This window comes from Mytilus edulis, chromosome 3 (assembly GCF_963676685.1).
Source record: "Mytilus edulis chromosome 3, xbMytEdul2.2, whole genome shotgun sequence".
Lineage (NCBI taxonomy): Eukaryota > Metazoa > Mollusca > Bivalvia > Mytilida > Mytilidae > Mytilus > Mytilus edulis.
In genome coordinates, this window is record NC_092346.1 from 37,770,768 (window position 1) to 37,789,187 (window position 18,420).

The 18,420-nt window shown below is 31.4% G+C and overlaps 2 protein-coding genes across 5 annotated transcripts in view; one reads left to right on the forward strand and one right to left on the reverse strand.

Moving 5' to 3' along the window:
* LOC139516421 (serine/arginine repetitive matrix protein 2-like) overlaps nt 1–9,965 on the reverse strand; it is a 37,899-nt gene extending 27,934 nt beyond the window's left edge. The window contains exons 1-3 of one of the 4 annotated variants that reach the window (XM_071306503.1): nt 9,856–9,965; nt 2,900–2,958; nt 1,559–1,579 (exon numbers count right to left, since the gene is read on the reverse strand). In XM_071306503.1, the coding sequence (XP_071162604.1) occupies nt 1,559–1,579; nt 2,900–2,951 (73 nt within the window). In that variant the 5' untranslated portion in view covers nt 2,952–2,958; nt 9,856–9,965. The remainder of the gene's footprint in view (nt 1–1,558; nt 1,580–2,899; nt 2,959–9,855) is intronic. The other 3 variants (XM_071306504.1, XM_071306505.1, XM_071306507.1) reach the window with 3 other exon arrangements.
* Nucleotides 9,964–18,420, forward strand: part of LOC139516432 (copper chaperone for superoxide dismutase-like) — a 37,107-nt gene continuing 28,650 nt past the window's right edge. The window contains exons 1-3 of the mRNA XM_071306537.1: nt 9,964–10,091; nt 11,858–11,918; nt 12,696–12,830. Of these exons, the coding sequence (XP_071162638.1) occupies nt 10,074–10,091; nt 11,858–11,918; nt 12,696–12,830 (214 nt within the window). The 5' untranslated portion in view covers nt 9,964–10,073. The remainder of the gene's footprint in view (nt 10,092–11,857; nt 11,919–12,695; nt 12,831–18,420) is intronic.

The following is an 18,420-nucleotide window of genomic DNA, read 5'->3' on the forward strand; positions in this document are numbered from 1 at the left end:
TGAAATTGTTTGTGTTTTTAAAAGAGTTAGCAGTAACATGATTAATATTCCAAAATATGCTGAACATTACAAATAAAAAGTGTTGCTTTAACAATCACTGAATATACTCTATATTAAGAACATAAAGTGCAGTAATTCTACATGTTAACTGGTCCATGCCTTTCTAAGTATTCATTAATGATTGACTACAATAAATTACATTAACATGTATCTTCATGATAGCTGCAAAGGTTTAAAGTTGGCTCCATGCCTTTTCAAAGTATTTATTAATGATTGACTACAATCAATTACATTTACATGTATCTACTTGTTAACTGCAAAGGTTTAAAGTTGGCTCCATGCCTTTCAAAGTATTCAATGATTGACTACAATCAATTACATAATTTACATGAATCTACTTGTTAACTGCAAAGGTTAAAAGTTAGTTCTATGCCTTTTAAAGTATTTATTAATGATTGACTACAATCATTTACACAATTTACATGTATCTTCTTCTTAACTGCAAAGGTTTAAAGTTGGCTCCATGCCTTTCAAATTATTTATTAATGATCGACTACAATCAATTACATTTACATGTATCTACATGTAGTAAGTTGGATATCCTCAGCAAACCAGTTTTGGATTTTAATGGATGATGATGATGATGAGAACATTGCAAAAGTTAATCCTACAAAATGAACAGTTAGAATAACAATCTGCATGCACATGTATGTATTCTTCATGGGGTTCATAGTTCAAGTCATGGGTCATGAACTTATTGAACTTATTATATTTCACCCAGAAATAAATATATAATCTTCTTTGTTGCCATTTATTTCCAACAAAATGTTAAGAGGCTAGAAAATTGATATGATATTTGAAATGGCTAAAATAATTTTCATTTTGTAACAAAATCGTATGCAAACCTTGGATCAGGCAAAAACTTCTGTTGATCTTTTCAATATTGACTAAATCTATCAATCTATCTATCAAACAAAGGAAAACATTTTAAAATTTTCACCATATCATGGTAAAGTTTAAATAAATTATAAACATTCAAATTCATCTTCTTGTTAGGATGAACTCAATCATACTTCCTTGTCAAATCAGTCAATCTGTAATATTTGGTTTGACTTGTTACGACCAGCACATCCATTTAATCAATTTGAGTGATGGTGTGCACCAACATGATAAAAATACAAAATGTACCTGTATCTAATCATAATGATCATAATATTCAAAAGCTGATTTGACAGTAAAGTTCATGAAATGTTTTAAGTTTTACAAAATTTTACAAACACAAAAAGATTTTCATTGTTCTTCTGAGCCTGCGTTACAAATTTTGATATTTCTAATAATTTTTTAATTTCATGTCCTGCTAAAAATTTTGAAAAATATTATATTTTTTAAATTTACTTACAATTTTTCTGTTTTGTGGTTTCATGAGTTAAACAAACATGTACAATGGTAAATTGATACTATAATGATCCATGTCAAATTTCATACATGTACATGCACATAAAAATTTAACAAACAATTAACTAACTGCAAAAAAACAAACAAACAAAAAGCAACTTACTTTCAGTGAAGGCTTTTGGAGCTGTAAAATATGTCATGATACAGAAAATATGTACTTCTTACTGTTTATGAGATAACTGTATTGTATTTTAAGAGAATAGAGCGAGTGGTGTACTGAAATTTGGAAGTCTCTAAACTGTTGATTCCAATGGGTTTTAGCGCTCTGAGTTAAAGGATCCAATAATCCTCTCTTTTACTCCTAAGGACGTCTGACGTGTGGTCATTAGGATCGTTCCAGAGGATTGTATTGTATTTTAAGCTTGGCCCTTGTAAAATGTAGATTTTACTGTTTAGGGGCACTTAGCGGAGCTAGGTAAACAGATATTCCTGACAGTAAAATCAAGTTTTGCGAAAGGCCAAGCTTAAATTACAATTCAGTTATCTCCTTTCTAATGCCACATTCAAAATAACTTCTTTTTTAGTAAATATTTTGGCTTAAAAATGCTATCAATGAAAAAATCAGCAAAACTTTTATATCGTCTTTAGCATCTAAACATTGTGACGTCATACTTTATATAGGTATAATCCCAATGTCAAACATGAACACAAGACTTACTCATACCTTTGATACGTTTTGAATAGGTTGAAACATTGACAAGAAGAAGATTTTGAGGCACAAATGACTTTTTAGTTTTAAAAATTTGCGAAATTCAAAATGGTGGCTTTCCTTACATGTAGTAACAGACTATTAGAACATGAAATCTAACCCTTCAAAATATTTGTCAATGTCCAACTTAAATTAATGTTCCAAACAAATTGCATTAGAATTGAAAATTCTATGATTTAATACATACATTATTGTATGTTAAAACTTTACAAATAAAACAAACTGCCTCAGACAGTATCTCCTTGAAATAGTTACAAATTATTAATCATTGTGTTAATACATATGTATGACTGTACTAAACTTAATCTAATGAACTTTTGACAATACAATAAGCAATCAACAATGCAACATGACAGTTTAATGATTGTAGTTCAATACATGCTTATATGACTGTACATGTATCTTGGATAAGATATTAAGAAAACAAATTAGCTACAGACAAATAAGCCATACAAATTAGCTATACAAATCAAATATACAAATTACATGTAGCTAAACATTATAAATATATATACAAATTTAAATTCACCTTTACAGAGTCTAAAGGGCTTTGGATAATTTAATTTTTGTTTGTATTCCAAAAATGAATATGAAATTATGCATTGAATATCTAAATTGTGGGAAATGTTGTTCACTAAATGACACCATCTTCAATCTTGGTTTTCATTCCTAAAATCTTATACAGCATAACTTTAGATCCTGAAAAGGCAAACTGCAGACAGAAATAATACTTACAGATCAGTTGTGATATACTCAGGTCAGCTCTTCCTTTCTTCTTGGTAGGCATGATTTTTCTATAAATAGAAAAAACACATTTGTACACACACATATACATTGCAGGCATGGGGTAATCGTAATCAGTAATCGTAATCAGTAATCGTAATCAGCTGTAATCGATTACATTTTGCAGTGTAATCCTATGTAATCAGTAATCATGCCATTTCTGATTACAAGTAATCGTAATGTAATCGATTACATGGCAAAAAAACAGGTGTAATCGTGATTACTTTTAGATTACTTTAAGATTACATTCATAAGATTACTTGATGATTACAAATCTTGTATAAATATGAAAATAGTTTTTGATAGACAAGATGAAAATAAGAAAATGTAAAGCTTGAATGAAAAATCATGAAACTAGTAATCACAATGATGGGACCTTGTTTAATGTGATCATCTATAATAACAAATTTGTATAACCCTGTGTTTTATTTTGTTTTAACAGTTTACAAAAAGACATTTTCTGTCCAATATTTCTTTGTGAAATTGAGCTCTTATGATACAAGAATATGCCTTGAAACCATTTGTTTTCCTTAATTTGAAAACTTCTGATATTAACTCCAATTTCATATTAGTTTACCCAAAATATTTACATAAATACATTGAAATTCAAATGCAGAAAACATTTAGTTCCTATTTGACTTTGATGGTCGGCATAAATATATAAGCCCACTTAATTCACAATGGAAGTTAAAACCAGGTTTCATTTATTGACAAAATTGAATGAATTTTATTTTCCATAAATTTGTGTATAATATGTGCTTTCTTATTTTTATTCTTTATTAACTTTATTAGCCTAAAGGCTCACCAGTATAAACAATAAATTTTGTACATGTACAGTGTATATGTTCCAGACCGTATGAGTATTTGGACCGTACGCGTACGGTCTGGACTGTATGCGTACTTTTTCAAAATACTAATACGGTCGGACCGTACGCGTACGGTCTGACTTATATTAAGAAGTTGTCAAAGTTAATTAGATCCATATAACAGATCAATATAACTTAACTCTCAAATAGATATAACAAAAGTTTAATTGTAATTGAAAAAAACAACTATATATTTTAATGATTTAAAAAAATTCACGCTAATTGAATCTGTTAATCTCTTGTATTTAACATGTCGATCACTCAGTAAAATAATTGAATTATGATCACTAAAATTGAAAATATCGGAAGTAAATATAATGTGGGAGGACAATTGTTTTAGAATATTTATGAACTTTGACCAAAAAATATGTTTGCTAAGGAACATACACGAACTGCAAAAATGTAAATGTAAAAAATATTAGTACGTTACTTGTGGTAGCAAGTGTAACATTGGTTGAGAGTACCAAAATTAGGATCAAGATATACAATTAAACAAATATTTAATTTCAATTGTTCATTTGTTCATTTTATCCGTGTAATTGTAATAATATTAAATTAGTAAATCTGAAAATAAAGATTGTGATTAATGTTATTTTTTTAAAATTTAACCCATATGATCTAATAACATGTATGGTCAGCTCGTACTGGACCATACGCGTATACTCATACGGTCCGACCGTACGCGTATGGTCGGACCGTACGAGTATACGTATACGGTCCGGACCGTACGCGTACGGTCCAAATACTCATATGGTCTGGAACATATACATATGGCATAAATATTGCAAACAATATGCATAGTAAACAATAGGTGACGTCAGAAGTTTCATCAATACAATAAACTGTTGCTTAATATAAAGAGAAATTTATAATCTTTCCTAAGTTACATAACTGTTTTGTGTTTTCACCTGACAATAATTCTATTAATTTCAATTAGATCAAGTAATAAAAATTTTCAAACAAATAATGACAATCAACCACTTTTAACTTTATTTATATTGTTATTAAGACAATAAAATTTTAATACCCAAGCCCACCCATTGTTTTTAAAAAAAACTGGAAGTAGTGATTAACACCTGTAAAAACATTAATGGATGTGTCAATTATGTCCCAACAGACAATAAAACTATACTTGATTAATTTTTCCTTAGTCTCAGTTTTTTTGTTAATTAGGCAGTTGGTTACAATTTGTAGTTAAAAATAAAGTTACATCTTTTACATATAGGACACTTGTCTATAGCTATTTTATCAAATTACACATGTTACACTGTAACTGTCTTGTCTATAAATTCTTTTAAAAGATGAATAAATTAAGGCTTTTAAAAAAAATCACCAAAATAAGCGGATAAAAAGTAATAAAAAAACTTTGATATAGCAATATACAATGTAATCATAAGTAATCTAAAGTAATCATGATTACAATAAAGAAAAGTAATCTAATGTAATCGATTACATATAAAATAGGGTGTAATTGTAATGTAATCAATTACATTTTATTAGCAAAGTAATTGTAATTTAATCGATTACATTTCAATGTAATCGACCCCATCCCTGATACATTGTATATCAAACTTAAAAGTGATTGACTAAAATTATCAAACTTTATCACATCAGACCATTGATTGTACATGTAATATACATTTGTGTAAATGGATAAACAAACTACAAGCAATTTACAACTGAAATCATACATGATGTATTTGCTAATTTTCTAGCATCTGATGGATGATCCGAGGTTTTTTATATATGTTATAATAATCAAATCAATTATTTGTAAGGTATCAAAATTAATATTGCTTTAGGTGTCGACTTAGATTCACTGGAATTCTCCATACCAACATGAACAAATTTTGTTTCAACACCTGATTTTTGTAGCCCTTTATCCATTACATTTTTAAAATATCAGTGTAACACTGTATCTGGTATTTAAATTTTACACAGATCGTCTTCAAATATCAATTTCACAAATATCAGTAATTGCGACATAACATTGTAAGTTATCCAGGGGTGTGGAAATGCTATGCCCGACTCGTACATTTGAACAACCAGACAAGTAATTATTTTTGTCTTGGTTGCCCGTGGACAAGTAAAAAAATATACAAGACAAAGTTCAAATCCAACAAAAACATAAAATTAATTTCAAAACGTATAAAGATGTTTAATTTATGTAAAAGAAACCAATGTTCAGCAAGTAAAAACATCAATGTTCATGGCGATAAATGATACATGATACCGGAAATAGATCGATTACCAAAATAAATAAAAATAAGTATGCGAACCCGACTCGCGTAACATTGCATTGGCTTTGTTCATTGACCCGGGATCGTGGATTAGGTTTTATCCATCATTTACCGGAAGTGTCATTTATTTAAATTTTGTATCAAGATTCAGATTGATAAATACTTAATAAAAAGGTGGGCAAGCAAGACGAAAAAGAGTCATGAGTCGAGTAGAAAACCTTAAATGCAAATGGAGGACACAGAGTATTTAAAAAAAAAAAAAAAAAAAAACGGAAGCGAGAATTTCATACATCGTTGATATCAGATTGCCCCTGGCTATCTATGGAAATTCAGAAAATAAATAAAGTTTTTGTCTTATTTGTAGATGAAAGGTCAACATTATTTGTTGTCAAAGTGGAAAATAGAAGGGACGCTTTAATTGCCCATCAAGACAATAATAAATAATCAAGAAAAAAAAACAAGTGTTTCAGTTGAGAGAAACACCACAAAATCAATAGTTTATCTATTATTTAGTTTACATTTCTTCAATCACTGTCCTCAAATTTAGTATATGTACCTAGTGGCTACAATTTTTATTCAAAAACTGCTGAAAAACTGTCCTTTATATGTTATTTCAATGGTTGGTTTGCTGTTCGGTTTCTGTCCCATTGATGTTAACCCATTTCCTACTTTCCTAATTCTTTACACATATAAACAAACAGATTTCATTTGTTTGTGATGCACAACAGTGCTAAGTAAGAATCATAAATCAGCTAACAAGAAATACTTCAATATGTATTAGGATCGTCTGGGCAAGTAAAAAATTTTCCGGACAAGTAAAATTTTAGGTTTCACTTGCCAGGGGACAAGTGCTCACAACAAATATTTCCACACCCCTGATATCATTCTTGTGAATTGCAAGGGTTCTAATTTTATTTGGTTACTTTTAATGTAAACTAGACAATTTAGAGCTTGAAATATTGTATAGAAACCTGTTTCTTGCTGATGACTGTATGTTGCCTACTAGTACTAGATCATCAGTCAGGGGACTTACTGAAATAAGTGATTTTTAAATCACTTATTTGAGTAGTAAATTCGAGGTTTTGTCACAAATTGGAATTTTGTAGTTTTTTCAAAATTTTAAACACATAGGTTTAAATAACATCTTTTAATTAGTAAAATTAAAAAATATGAACTTTTTGCTTCTTTTAAGTAGCAAGGTTTATGCCTTTGATGCTATCATTTACCTGAAAATTCTATTTTAGTTGAAAAAATGCTATAATAATGGCTTTACATAATGAACTGATACTTTCTTAAAAGATTTTTCACAGCAGTGGGAGTATTTTTCCTGTGAAGTTCAAGGTTTCATCTTTTAGATTATGTAATAAAATTCTACTGTTCGCGATAAAAATTTCACTGTTCGGGTGTGTTGAAATTAGTGGGGGTTATTAAAAGAATGATACTTAAAGAAGTGATTTTTGGGAAGGAAATTGAGGTCTGATACTTAAACAAGTGATTTTTATGTCATTATCCTAGATTCAGTACAAGGTCATCACCTGAAATGACCTGGTCATCCTAGACAACACAGATGTTGGTTCTGATAAGTTTAGAAACATAATTAGTCCCTGGATCATTAGTATTCTATATTTAAAGCTAATCTAATATTAAATCACTTCTTCTAGTGATTAATTTGTACTACTTAAATAGGTGATTATTAAAGAAAGACAACTCTAACTTCCAACCTTTATGGAAATAATGTTACTTGAATCAGTGATTTAGAAAATCACTTGTTTAAGTAAGTCCCCTGACTGATCATACAATGTACATACATGTATGCATGTACATGTATGTTTTGGTTATTTAGTTGTAAGGTCATGTAGGTTGCTGGTTAATTTAATATAGTATTTAATTGGTACAAGTTAGTAATTATATCCTTTTATTACTATATCAAAGCCTTACTTAGATGTTTTTAATGGCTTTCGCGTCGATCCGGCCCCACGTCGATCCGGCCCAAGTCGATCCGTCCCACGTCGATCCGGCCCCACGTCGATCCGGCCCAAATGTAAAGTCGATCCGGCCCCAATAAAAAAAAATATTTATAAGGAATAAACATAAAGATATATATTAAAGTAATTCATAAATGTTTATAATTTTTATTATAATGTTAAAGGTGTACGGTAAAAAAAAAATAAAAAAATATTTTCTTCAGATGAGTATAAAACAACTAGGTTGATTATGTTTTTATTACAAGTTTTCAAGATTATTGGGTATAATTATATTAAAACAATTCAGACATCATCATTAATCAGCAGTAATTAGCGTTTTCTTTCAATTGACTGTGATCCTAACAAGTCTTTCATCTTGTGTAATAACAAATAGTTACATACACAATGGTACAAGCCGATCCCCAAGCTGATACACACAAACTTTGCTTTTCTTTTATATAATTAAGTTCTTAAAATTTCTCAAATTGAGAAATTTTGTTAGATTTGCCGAATCCTATCTATAAAAGAGAAGACAGAATGCGATTGATTTTAATATCACCATGGCTTTTCCTTGTGTGGTTTGTGACCAACATGTAAGACCTTAGTTCACAATCATCAGACAATTGTTGAATAAACAAACCAATTATAGACTAATGATTTGATTAATCAAGTCATTATGATGAGTTAAATTTAATAGGTTCCAGTGGACTGTAAATATTTATTTAGATATTCTGTGTACATGGTGTATGAACAAAAAGAAAATGAAATCGCCATGAGTTAAAGTTAAAGTTATCATGGAAAATAACTTCATATTTTAAAATATGTTGAAGCTACTCATACAACCAACGACACAATAACAATCATTTTCGTATCGATTTAAAATAGTTCTTTAACTGGTACTCCAATACTTCACTTACCTGTTGTCATCCATCATCGGACACTTTTTGCAAATTCCATTTATACTGTGTCACAAATTCTTCCAAGATCGATATAATTATTTCTTATTTTATTATGGGGCCGGATCGACTTGGGCCGGATCGACTTGGGCCGGATCGACTTTGGGCCGGATTGACTTGGGGCCGGATCGGTTTGGGGCCGGAACGACCGGATACCTTTTTAATGATGGATATGCAAGTCTCACGTCTTTTTAATAAGAACATATATATGTACTTGCATGGTAAATGATTTTCAATTTAAAAAAGTTTCACAACTTAAAAGTCTACAATAATGATTAATGTCATGAATGTGACCAACTTTCATTTGGTGCCCTTTGAATTACAATCAATTTTGGACTGTGACATAAAGTCCTCTAAAAATGTAATGGAAAGCCATTTTTAGTTTCTTCAATGTGTATAAAGTATTTTGGAAAACGTGAAAATGGTGCATATCCAACTTGATTTACATTAAAATGTCAACTTGTGTTTACAGTGCACGGTCATGATCTTTAGATATGCCAGCAAGTAAAATGATCACTTTTCATACAGAGCCTATCATTGACATTACTGAAACATTCAATAAGGATGCAAAGAAGAATCTAAATGCACCTCAGTAAAAAAAAGGGGGGATGGGTCATCAGATCCCATCATTAATCACCTCACCTACATATTAAATGAATAACAAATATTGAATCTGAAAAAAAATGGTTTTAGTTATTTTGATCTTGGTCTATTGGGATCATGGTGTGATGCATATAATTTAGGACTTTGTGTTTGCTGTCGTCCATGAAAAATTAATAAACTTCAAAAATCAATGCATGAAAGGTTTGTCTACGAACACGCGTTTTCTTTATGGTATGGGCATGACCATTAACTACATAATGTAAAGCATTCATATTTTACCCAAATACACTTTAAAGCTACAAAAAGTTCACCAACATTGCTAACAAAACATCACAAACATTTCAAAATTTAAAGCGGGTGTAAAAACACCACGTGACACTTCATAAAACACAGTGAAAAGTCTAGAAAGCTTCCGAAAAAGATCAACAAGTGGCAGACAACTCAGAAAAGGGACAAGTCAAATGACATAAATAAAACATAATTCTATATTTTCAACTATGTCAGTAACCTGCACTGTAAGAATATACATGTTGACTAAAAGAAGAATCGAAATTAAAAAGAACAGTTGTTTTTTTGCTAATATTTACTGTAAATTAGTTAATAGAAAAAATTCAAAAAAGGGGGAGGAAAAAAATGAGCTGATCCTGAAGGGAACAATAAAAAAATATATACTTAAGCCTGAGAAAAGGACAACAGTTAATGTCAAAAAAGAATACACTACACAACAAACTTAAGATAGAACACAGGGCACATATCATAGATGTTTTGGGCAGAAAATATATGCGTCGACTGGTATGCGTCCGCTCCTAGTATTAACACATTTGTTTAACGCATACCAGTCGACTGGCAGTGGCATATATTTCCGCCCTAAAACATCTATGAAACACGCCCCTGTGGATAGAACAAGACAAACTCCTTAAATAAACAATAAGCATGATTAGGTCCTGCTGAAGGATTATAAAGACGTTCCTATCCTATATATACTTATTCAAGTTATTGGCACACACCTAGTCCAAATAGTATGCCAGTTATGAGATACACTTATTAATTGAATCTTTCATGAGACTTCTATCACCAGGTGACAAAAATGTAGGCATCGTCTGAATTCACTTCCAGCACATGGTGAGCAAAATGCATCTGGTGAAAATGTTTGAGGTTTTACTGCCAAAATAATTAGTGAAATTAACATTTAATTAGATGGTCACTCCCTTTAGCATGTTTACGGCTATTGAGATAATGAACTTATGGATTATAGATTTTTTCTAACTACCCTGCAGGATGTTATCCTGAAAATGCATCAGATATTGCAGGGACAAAGTCGTGCCTTCTTAACTTGGTAAATGATGTCATAAGGATGTGTGTAATTGAAAGGCATGATTCAAGAAATACAATGAAGAAGATGTGGTATGAGTGCCAATGAGAAAACTCTCCATCCAAGTCAAAATGTATAAAAAAAAAGTTAACAAATATAGCACACACCATGTTTATCAATGAAAGTAAAATTCAGTGGTGAATACATGTCATGACAAAAAAATCAAAAATGAAGAAAAGATGGCCAGGATTGAGACAATGACAAAATTAAGGTATCTAGTTGCGTTCAGTTAAGTTGGAACGTGTCACAGCAAAAATATTAAATAGTCTTTCAAGACTTTTTAATTGCTCGGACTATTATACACAGACATACTGCTGGTACATGGATACACCATACAGCCTTTGACAATAAGCAATAACTATAAAAGGCCCCAATATGACAAGCAAGAGAAAAATAAAATGCCTGGTTTAAACTACAGTTTTGCATCAAAGAAGTAAAAACAAATATAATATAACAAGACAGCTACACACAGCTTGGGACAGACACATAAAGAGTTTGACAGGGTTTTCTAGTATTTGTAGCCTTCAACAATATTTCTTGTACAACATTTTGATTTACAAAGTGGGAATATGTCAAATCTAGCATTAAGACTTAAATCTAAGCATAAAATGCCTGGATAATAGACCTTTTCTACAAAAGTATGTGGAACACAAAAACGAAAAATAAAAAAAAACGGAAGGTGATTCAAGTAAAATTCTGATGCTGGTATGAAGTGAATTTCTGTGAAAAAGTCTGACTGCTGATGAGTGATGTTTCACAATGTTGTATAATACCAAATGATATATCGAATGAATCACCCACAATCACTGGAATTCACTGAAAAATCACCACCACAATTTAAAATGGTAACTTAAAAAGTCAGTTTTATAGTATAAAAACCTTCAAATGACATCCAATTTTATTTTTTAGATGGAGTTTGCTGTGGAGGGCTGTCCTCACAAGGCAAAGAAAGCACTAGATGGAAAAGATGGTTGGTAATTTTATGGCACCATTTCATTTCGTCACAATATTTGGATCACTATCTATATAATTTTTACCAAATCTCTTAAAAACTAGTTGATGTATATAAAAAAAAAAAGGAATAGGTGACTTCAAATGAATATTTAATTTTAAAAACATCTGTTCAATGCCTGGTTGCTTTTTTTTTTTTTTTTGCTTCATGTTACTGTGACTTTGAGATGAAGAACAGCAATAAATGCCCTGTTCATTTTATTTTGGCTGTGCATGTACTGATTTTGTGTCATGGATGGATACCCATATCCTTTGTTTTTCTATTCTATATTATTGTTTAGCTAAAATCCTGACCCATACATAATAGGTTCATTGCAGAATCATAACTCTTTTATATAATTCTCAGCTATCCAACATATAGTCTTAATTAGATGTGAAAGAATTATTCAATTTGTGTCAATAAAAGTTTTAACACATAAAGATATTTACAGACATCTTATCAGAAGATTAGAATTTACATAATGTATAACCAATTTACATATAAATGACTACTCATTGATATATTACTTCTGTTAAATTGCACCCCATTGATATATTTGACATACTAAAAAGTGACCTATACCAGGAATGCACCTCATCGATATAACCTTCTTGTAGGTTGAGAAACGCTGTGATTTGTTTCCCAATTATCTACAACTGAAACACTATCAAAGTACAGAAAAGAATTGAAATAGATAAATCAGTAAAATAATTTAACATGTGATGGTTTAAACTGCTTTCTTCCGTTCTAAAACAGGTATCCAGTCAGTTTCTATAGAGTCAGGATCAAACTCATTGGTTGTTCAGTCAAACCTAAGTTCCACACAAGTCAATAGTATGCTAGAAACATCAGGACAGAGGGGTGTGTTGATGGGATATGGAGGGTTGACTGGTAAGTTTATAGTGTGCCAACTTTACAAAATCTTCATGGGGGATTTAAAGTTGAAGAAAACCCAAGGCATATTAAAACAAATGGCATATCCACTGGAAATAAATTAAATGTTAAGCAGGGGTTCCCCCTTTTATAGTCAAGGTCGTTAAAAACGTTCCTTCTTCTAAAAATTTTTTATAGAATTATTTGTAAGCATATGCTTACAATGCTCTAATGGTGCTACACAATGCACTGTAGACAAGTCATTAGTGAAACATCTATATGGTTTTGAATAAGTATACATGTTTCAATGGATATTTTACTCCTTTGAATGTCTTTTCTAATTTAGTCTAAATAATTGAATTTTTAAGGATCAGGTAAAACCTCTCCTGTGGAATATCTCCCCTAAAGGGTTGTTTATTTTATTATATTAAATGTACCAACTTTCCAAAGCATAGGATTTTGTCCTATATTTCTCAGCTTTTGTCCCATATTTCTCAGCTTTTGTCCCATATTTCTCAGCTTTTGTATTGAGGAATGGTTTGAAATTATATGTAGACATTTATGCTTTTTCACAGTCAAGGCCTGTACAATTAGGCTTATCAAATCCTTGGGCTTATAAAATAGAACTCTGAAAAAATATATTTTGATAAATTCTTTGTAACCCTGCCACATTCTGTATATATGTGCCTGTCCCAAGTTAGGAGCCTGTAATTCAGTGGTTGTCATTTCTGGCTGTGTTGCATATTTGTTTTTCATTTATTGTTTTGTACATGAATAAACCGATTGAATTGTTTTACATTTGTCATTTAGTGGTGTTTTATAGCTGTCTCAATGGCAATCATATCACATCTTTTTTATTAGATTTGGACACATCTCAAAATTCAATTTTCACCCTATTCCATCAATAAATCCCTGATTATCTTGCAAGTGGTAGTGACCATACATTCTAAGATCTGTTTAGAAAACATCAGTTGTTGAAACCAAAATTGAACTGTTGGAATTAACCAGCTTAATCTAAGGTCATCTAAGGTTTAGTCACTGACACTTTGAGAAAGTTGCTAAAGCCAAAGCCATATTGGTATATACCTTATCGCTATTTGGAAATCTGTCCCGGTTGATGCAAGAATCTACCCCGCTTAAACTATTGACGTTATACAACGATCACTTTTCCATTGTGGCGTCAGATATTTTGTATAATGACTTCAAAATTTTAACTGAACCTTTGTGATGTCCAGTAATGGCTGACAAATAACAATAAGGTGTATTGATTCCTGACAGCTCGTACTTTATTTTATTTTATTTGAATTGCCAATTCCAAGTTGCAAAGAATTTGGTAACCAAATGCAAGATTTTGGATGTACTTGTGATTATGTACAAGGTTGTTGATAGTTGAAATTGGATTATCTTCCTTGAAATGATCATTGTAAACATTTTCAATATTTTAAATTAAAAAGTTCCGTAGCTAATATTGCAATAAAATGCATGCTTTGCATTCAAATCAAAATATAACTCAACTAATACTTTTAAACTAAAATGCAAACAAAAAGATATTACCATGTTTAAGGAAATAAACAGAAAAATCAAAACCCTCCATTTATACCATAGAGATAACTCCGCTCGGAGTCAGAATAATGTGTATTTTTGCTGAAAAGCTGAGTGGAGTTAACACTCACTACCATAATGTATAGTAAGAAAGTGTAAAATGTAACTTTTTTTGTGAAGAGAGACTGTTTGTTATTTACAGTGACTTGACTATGGGTTTTACCGTTTACCTGTACCTATTGTTCAACCAGATTGAAACATTGACAATACAATAGGGACATTTAAATTGACTAGTTGATTTTGTTGTAGAGCCTGCAACTTTAGTTGCAGAAAGCTCGACATAGGGATAGTGATCCGGCGGCAGCAGCAGCGTTGGCTAACTTCTTAAAAGCTTTATAATTTAGAAGGTGGAAGACATGGATGTCATACTTTGTATATAAATGCCTCATGTTACGAAGTTTTCGTCAGTCACATGTCCAATGTCCTTGACCTCATTTTCATGGTTCAGTGACTACTTAAAAAAAAAGTTAAGATTTTTTGTAATGTTATATTCTCTCTTACTATAAGTAATAGGATAATTATATTTGGTATGTGCGTACCTTGAAAGGTCCTCATGCCCGTCAGACAGTTTTCACTTGACCTCGACCTCATTTCATGGATCAGTGAACAAGGTTAAGTTTTGGTGGTCAAGTCCATATCTCAGATACTCTAAGTAATAGGTCTTGTATATTCGGTGTTTGGAAGGACTGTAAGGTGTACATGTACAACTGGCAGGTGTCATCTGACCTTGACCTCATTTTCATGGTTCAGTGGTTATAGTTAAGTTTTTGTGTTTTGGTCTGTTTTTCTCATACTGTATGCAATAGGTCTACTATATTGGAAGTATGGAATGATTGTAAGGTGTACATGTCTAGCTGGCAGGTGTCATCTGACCTTGACCTCATTTTCATGGTTTGGTGGTTATAGTTCAGTTTTTGTGTTTCGGTCAGTTTTTCTCATACTGTATGCAATAGGTCTACAATATTTGATGTATGGAATGATTGTAAGGTGTACATGTCTAGCTGGCAGGTCTCATCTGACCTTGACCTCATTTTCATGGTTCAGTGGTCAAAGTTAGGTTTTTAGTTTTGGTCTTTTTTTTGCTAATACTATATGCAATAGGTCAACTATATTTGATGTATGGAAATATTTTATGATCTATATGTTAGCACCGCAGATTTTATTTGACCTTGACCTCCTTTTCACTATTCATTGCTCAGTTTTAACTTTTTGTGTTTTGGTCTGTTTTTTTAAACTACAAGCAATAGGTCAACTATATTTGTTGTATGGAAGAATTGTTAGCTGTGCATGTCTGTCTGGCATCATTCATCTTACCTTGATCTCATTTTCATATGGTTCATTGCTTAGTTTTCTTGATTAATGTCAAGTTTATGTGACAGTTGTAATAAAACTTTATATTTAGGACTATATCAACATAATATCAATGATTAGTAAAGAAGGCGAGACAGTTCAGCGTGTGCACTCTTGTTAGATTTAAATCTACCTTGATGTTACCTGTAGAGATTTTTATTCACCTAACCAAAAAACTTTCAGCATGCTTTTTTCCTGAAGTTTTTCTTAACATAGGATTATTGTTTAAAACAAATTGAATAAGTCGGGAACACTACCTTATATGGAAATGCATGAATTAGCATACTTATGTCCTCGCACATGTAATTGTTTATTTACGTGTGACGCAATTTTATTTTTACCTGAGTTTTTGACCAATCCACTAAATGAGTAACAATGCATGATGGACTACTACATGTTTACAGTCAACCAAACAAGTGTGTTATTTACTGAAATACAACACATTTCATGCAGTGTGGGATTAACAATATTGCTTAGTATTTCATATTTTGTATCCACATTTATAGTTCGTGATATAAATTATTTGTTCCATGCTCAGATTAACGAAAAGTTGCTTTCTATGCGAAAAAACAAGTGTTTGCATTACCCGATGTATAGCCATTTATATGTTTGATGATGACACGGAGATTTCAGGTATTCGTCCACCAGACAGCAGCAAAACAACAGTCAAAAATACAATTACCCATCAGACAAACTTACTAGTGTAAAGTTAGCTGTCGATAATAACCGGTGCTAATATTCATTGGGTTCAGCAACTTTTGTATAGCTGGTAGCTATAGATAGTTAAAGAAAAATTAGGATCCTATGAATTTTGTGTTCTTAAAAAGGCGAAGACTTAGAATTTTTAAAGATCTGATGAGATTACTAAACTTTCTAAGATTTCACAAAATTTATTTTATGATATTGTACCTTCTTTTATGATTAAAAAGTAATTTAAATCTAGGAAAAGAATGTGTTTATTTCTTTGACTTAAACAACAAGGAATATTTATCAATCGGGGCCAATTATAACCGATTATACAGTATGGGTATTTCTTATTGTTGAAGGCCTTACAGATGCCTATCACTAATCCACTTCATTTGAGCTTAAATGGGCAATCATACCATATCTCCTTATTTTTGTATACAAACATCTTTCAGAATGTTTGATTTTCCATTATGAAATATTTACTAACGTCTGTAGAACACTAAGTATTATTTTCATTTTGAGAATTTAAAAGGTACAGAACATGCGCAAAACCTATATCATCCATCATATTTCAGCGAAACTACACAAGACCTTTTTAAATTCTTGTCTGACAGTGTTAACAAAATTTATAGGTATATTTGATTTTTGTCGAGCCTGCAACTTTTGTTGCAGAAAGCTCGACATAGGGATAGTGATCCGGCGGCGGCGGTGTTAGCTAACTTCTTAAAAGCTTTATATTTTAGAAGGTGGAAGACCTGGATGCTTCATACTTTGTATATAGATGCCTCATGTTATGAAGTTTCCGTCAGTCACATGTCCAATGTCCTTGACCACATTTTCATGGTTCAGTGACCACTTGAAAAAAAAGTTCAGATTTTTTGTAATGTTGAATTCTCTCTTATTATAAGTAATAGGATAACTATATTTGATATGTGCTTACCTTGAAAGGTCCTCATGTCTGTCAGATAGTTTTCACTTGACCTCGACCTTATTTCATGGATCAGTGAACAAGGTTAAGTTTTGGTGGTCAAGTCCATATCTCAGGTACTACAAGCAATAGGGCTAGTATATTCGGTGTATGGAAGGACTGTAAGGTGTTCATGTCCAACTGGCAGGTGTCATCTGACCTTGACCTCATTTTCATGGTTCAGTGGTTATAGTTAAATTTTTGTGTTTTGGTCTGTTTTTCTCATACTATATGCAATAGGTCTACTATATTTGTTGTATGGAATAATTGTAAGGTGTACCTATCTAGCGGGTAGATGTCATGTGACATTGACCTCATTTTCATGGTTCAGTGGTCAAAGTTAAGTTTTTGAGTTTTGGTCTTTTTATCTAATACTATATGCCATAGGTCAACTATATTTGGTGTATGGAAATATTTTATGATCTTTATGTCAGTCGTGCAGGTTTTATTTGACCGTGACCTCATTTTCATGGTTCATTGCACAGTGTTAAGTTTTTGTGTTTTGGTCTATTTTTCTTAAACTATAAGTAATAGGTCAACTATATATGTTGTATAGAAGCATTGTTAGCTGTACATGTCTGCCTGGCATGGTTAATCTGACATTGACCTCATTTTAAAGGTTCATTGGTCTTTGTTTAGTTATCTTGGTTAATGTTAAGTTTATGTGACAGTTGTATTAAAGCTTAGCTTTATACTTAGGACTATCAACATAATATCAATGATTAGTATAGAAGGCGAGACATTTCAGCGTGTGCACTCTTGTTGACATATTTCTGTATTTGGGACTTTCAAACTGGTCCTTTTTTTCTGAAGGTAGTGAAGCAGCAACTGTAGTTTCAATTTGTTTTTCGTCTTTGCAAAGTTCGATTTTTTTTCTAATGGAGACATTGGATTTTTTAACGGACTCGTACATTTTCCAGCCTTATTAAAACCATTAATGATGTTATCCATTTTATGTGCGACAATGTGGTAGCATTGATATATTTTGTGAAAATTGCAGTG